The sequence below is a fragment of the Acyrthosiphon pisum genome, chromosome A1 (assembly GCF_005508785.2).
Source record: "Acyrthosiphon pisum isolate AL4f chromosome A1, pea_aphid_22Mar2018_4r6ur, whole genome shotgun sequence".
In the NCBI taxonomy this organism is placed as follows: Eukaryota; Metazoa; Arthropoda; class Insecta; order Hemiptera; family Aphididae; genus Acyrthosiphon; species Acyrthosiphon pisum.
The window spans coordinates 45,960,094-45,965,115 of NC_042494.1; the positions used below are offsets into that span (position 1 = coordinate 45,960,094).

Here is a 5,022-nt window from a genome sequence, read left to right on the forward strand (position 1 = left end):
CTGATAAGTATTCCATTACTCAAACCACGGTCTTAGAAAATCTTCTATGACCGTGATTCAACCATGAAGACTAGAGATAAGGAGGCCAAACTCTACCACAAAAAACGTCCCGTAAAACATAGGACACTAATTTCTCCACCAGTCCGAGTGGCGGTCAAATCCGAGGCTGGCTCTGAGTAATTAACCCGTATTAGATAGGGACCAAGGTCTATTGATACACCTTGATAGGGACATACTTGACTTTACGTCTTTACTACCTAGTACCTATATAGCTATGTTTTCGACCGAAAATGAATCACACTCCAGCCCCCTTATTAATAAAATGTATAACGTAAATATAGAACATTAATAATATTTTTGTAATTTATTCTTAAAGATAAATTTTGCGTTAAATACGATGGTGTGATTATAATTTGAATAATATGATTTTATTTTTTTAATTATAATTTTTTAAAGGTAATAAAGTCGAGTATGTCCCTATATAAATTATTAACCCAATAATTTTACACCAAGCCAGCCTCGGATTTGACCGTCACGCAGACTGGTGGAGAAATTGGAGTGCAATGTTTTATACAACCAATTTTTGTGCAGGCGGCCAGCCACAGATATATAAACATCCATGTATGTTTATATATATCTGTGCGGCCAGCTTAGAAAAAAAAAAATTTAACTTCAAATGCTCATAAAAATTGTTTGACTTTCCAGTTTAATGTAAGAAAACTATTATTTATTATTTTTACTTATTTTATTATTTAAACACTTATGATGAGATTATGTGATATGAGATAATGATAATGATTGCGCGCGCACCGACGGTGCCGAGTCACGGACAATCACAAGTCCTAGCGCATGCGCAGTACCGTGGATGCCAACTGCATTCACTGGCGGTGAAGCACGATTTAAATATCTATCTTAAATCGTGGCGTGATAATAATTCACAGTCAGAGTAATAATAATTGGCGTGAAGCACTCATCTGAGTTTGGCCTCCTTATCTCTAGTCTTCATTTCTATGATAATAATAATAATATTGTTATCTGAATTATTCTGAATCGTAAAAAGTAAATAATAATGTTATAATAATTAATAATCGAAATGGCAATTAATACGGAATAATCGTTCCTATACATTTAAAGGCTCACGACTCACGAATAGTCAATTGTTTTATATTATTTATTATTGTTAAACTATTAGAAAGGTAAAGAATCCATTATATTTTATTTAATATAAATAAGTAATTATTATTATAATAAGCTTTATCTACCAAGGATTTGGATTGTCGTTGCAATGTCTCCCACCTATGCGGTTTACACCTTTGGTCAGTGACAAACGGACCCAACTGAGTGGTAGAGTTGGTATACGGCGCTATAATACCTGTCTTGCATCTGTTGGAGTGTTGCGCACATCAAGTAAACCATGGCCACGTAAATATGACTGAAATCACCATACCTAAGTACGGGCTGGTGCACGACGTCAAGCCGCACTATGTGTATACAATCAAGGTGCTGTCAGCGGGCATCCAGGAGTGTGTGGAAAAACGGTATAGTGCTTTTCACGCGTTCCACAGAGAGGTATACATATGACCTGAAACTGCACATCGTCATATGGTCACTTCATTGAGTTTTTGTTTTCTTACAGCTGAGAAAATCTATATCCACACCGCCATTTCCGTCAAAACGAATACGATGCTCACAGCCAAAAGTCCTCGAACAAAGAAGAGCTGGTTTGGAGAGATATTTACAGACAGTTTTCAAAATTGAAGGTGGATATAAACAGGTCATGGAATTCCTCGGGCTAGAGTATCAGCCAAGGTATGCTTTTTGGCTTTGCCCCAATAGTCTAGGGACTTAAGTATTTATATAGGTACCAATATTCTTATTGTATTTGACCACATTACATTTTATTGTTTAGCCATAAAATAGATGTCAAGTATCAGCGTCCTGTGTTTCATATGATCAGTGAACACGTCCCATCACGAAACCGACATGAAAAACGTTTATGTTTACCAGACATAATCACAGATGGTGTCCTTAAAGCTCTGTATGGTTAGTATTTAACTCCTGAGAAATATTGATTTATTTAGGTGCACTTTTTGTACCTGGATTTTTTTATTATTATTTATATAGTATACACATTTAAAATCAAATTTATTTTTAGTATTTTTATTATATTTTACTCATGTAACATTGTTTATTTTAGAAATAAAAGATGACCATAATTATTATTTTAATAAAATACATATACAAATAATAAATATATTATACTATAACACTTTTCTAGCTCTATCTATGATCCTCATAAACTCAGTAAGGTTCACTTGTCCATCTCCATCTTCATCTGCAGCATTTAACATATTGATAATTTCCTCATCGGATACTTGCTCCCCTAGTATTACAGCAACATTCTTTAACTTGTTAAAATCTATTTTTCCTGTGTCATCTTCATCAATCAATTGAAAAGCTTTAATCATATCAATCTTAACATCTCTTTTTGGTAATACTTTACGCATTTCTTCAATAAATATTTCCTTTTTTATAAAACCGTTTTGGTCTTTTTCTATTCTAGATAGTAATTGTATATATTTATCTCGAGGCAGTTCCAATCCCAACGCCTTTATTGCAAATTTAAAATCTCTTGTGCTAATTATCATATGCCCATGTGTGTCCATTAAATCAAATGCTTCATTGATTTCAATATCCTTTAAAAAAAAATAAGAAAAAATGAAATATAATAAAAATTAATGACATTTAAATTATTTTAAACCTGGTTATCCATAACTCTCCGTCTGTTTCTTCTTTGTTTTTCAATTTCAATCAACCGTCTTAAGAGAATGCAATTATTATAACTGATTATTTACTAAGATATTTATAATATTTTTCTATGGTAACAATTATTTTTATTTGTATCCCAGATATACCAAAAAAATGTACACTAGATACAAGACAATCTATATTTTCAAACATTTTCTTACTGCTGTTACTAAAGATAATAACATTTATTTTTAACCAACCCAATATTTTTTACAACTTAAAACAAAATAATATTTTAAGTATTTAAATTATAATTACTACATAATATGCACTTATAAAACTTACCTGATATTAGTATTGATTTTAATTTATATTCTTTACCAGCTTAAATGTTTAAAAACAATAATTTTTGTAATGTATAGCATCAATTTTAAAACGGTATATAATAATTGTTACTTTTTCAAAAATCCATTAGTTGTTTTAAGTGTGTTGCCATTTATATAGATCTAAATTAAGATGTTGTCGTAAGAAAAAACGTTGAGAAGTACTGATATATAGAATAAAATATATTTTTTAATATTCTTATGTCAAAAATACATTGTTTTATAGTCTAAAGTCCATTAATAATATACTAAGTTAAAACCCATTTCTATTAATTGATTAAAACTAAGTATTGACAATTTATATTCTATTTATCAACTATTCAACTACCATCTAGTATGTATAATCAGGATATTCAACCTCCATAATGTATATTATTAACACTAACTGCATATGTTTCTTGTATAAGATATAGGTAAGTAAATTATACATACTACAATAAATAGAAATTTAATTCAGTTTATATAAAAAAAACAATTAACAATAAATATAATTTGTTTAATTAATAATCACAAGCAATATTTAAATATATGTGTTTAATTTAATTTGAATTTTACAATACTTATATACAATACTCTATACCAATTGTTCCAAGTTCCATTGCACTTGCAAAATGTGCTATTGTTTCTCAATATTTGATGAAAATTGCAAGTAGGTATCTATAGTTATTTCTTTTTAAATTAAAACAAGAAAAATTAGTGCACCAAAATCTTAGGGCTAGTTGCACAATTACTTATGGCTCTTTGTATGGCTCTTCAGCTGTTTTTTGTCGTGATTGCAGGAGGTCGGATACAGTGGCACCGAGTTTTTAATATTTTTCAAATGTCAATGTAACAATATAGTATGAGCTTTGTATTAAATTTTAAATTATTTTTACTCAACAAATAAAGTTTTATTGACATTCATAGAAAAAAAGGTGGGTAAGTGGATTTCGCTCTGCTGTACAGTAGGTTACAAGTGGGTCACTGTATAATGGATGGTATTAAATTTGAATTCAATGATATAATATCATTGTATAAGAAAAACGATTCTGAGGGGAGACGGTATGTTAGTCTAGGTATAAGACATAATATTATATTAGGTACCTATAATAAATTCCAAATTAATCATATCATAATATTTATTAGGTACTTATAACGCGTTATACATCAACAAAAAACCGTGGTACTATCATAGATATATAATAGTATACTTTAGAAGTTTCAAGTACCCACGAATAATATTATACAATCACAACAAAATAACTAAAATAGTTATCCTTGGTTTTTAATATGTAATTTCGTCCAAATTTGTACTTAAAATGACTATAAAAATAAACTGCGTAAATGTATTTTTTAGATTTTTTGGTAACAGAATTAATTACTTACGTGGAATCTTGTTTTAAATTTTTAATTCTTAGATACAAAAATTGAACATTTTATAAATTTTTAACTACAAAATAATTTTTCAAATTAAAATTTGATAAATTTTGTCAAAATTTGATCTTTAAATGCTTATAAAAAAAAATTGTGCCTATGTATTTTTAATATTTTTCAACTGATATTGTAACAATATATCAGGAGCTTTGTATTAAATTTATACACTTTTTGGCCCAACAGATAAAACTTTATTGATATTTATAGAAAAAAAAAACTAAAAAAATTGAAAACTTACAATGTCCGTAAACAGCTCAAAAAGAGTCAAATTATTTTAAAAATTTTATCGTATATATAAAATGCTAATATAAACATTCAGTGAAATTTTCAAGTTTCTACAGTCACTCGTTTTTTAATTACAACAAAATAAGAAAATCGTTACGTAAGAAATCGAGTGAATATCAAATGTTGTAAAAATATGAATTTCAAACGCCCATAAAAATTTAATTTGAGATTCTTATAGACATTTTTTTTTTGG

At 28.7% G+C, this 5,022-nt stretch overlaps 2 protein-coding genes across 2 annotated transcripts; one reads left to right on the forward strand and one right to left on the reverse strand.

Moving 5' to 3' along the window:
- The first annotated feature begins 942 nt into the window (after window positions 1-942).
- LOC100166766 (sorting nexin-22) lies at window positions 943-2,269 on the forward strand. Its single transcript, XM_001949564.5, has 4 exons — window positions 943-1,196; window positions 1,267-1,569; window positions 1,637-1,809; window positions 1,910-2,269. Exons 2-4 carry the CDS (start codon window positions 1,429-1,431, stop codon window positions 2,046-2,048), a joined length of 453 nt encoding a protein of 150 aa, XP_001949599.1. The 5' UTR covers window positions 943-1,196; window positions 1,267-1,428; the 3' UTR covers window positions 2,049-2,269.
- LOC103309134 (caltractin-like) lies at window positions 2,235-2,887 on the reverse strand. The gene is made up of 2 exons (XM_008183818.3): window positions 2,762-2,887; window positions 2,235-2,696 (listed from the first exon to the last, which is right to left on the reverse strand). Exons 1-2 carry the CDS (start codon window positions 2,771-2,773, stop codon window positions 2,262-2,264), a joined length of 447 nt encoding a protein of 148 aa, XP_008182040.1. The 5' UTR covers window positions 2,774-2,887; the 3' UTR covers window positions 2,235-2,261.
- Window positions 2,888-5,022: the final 2,135 nt, after the last annotated feature.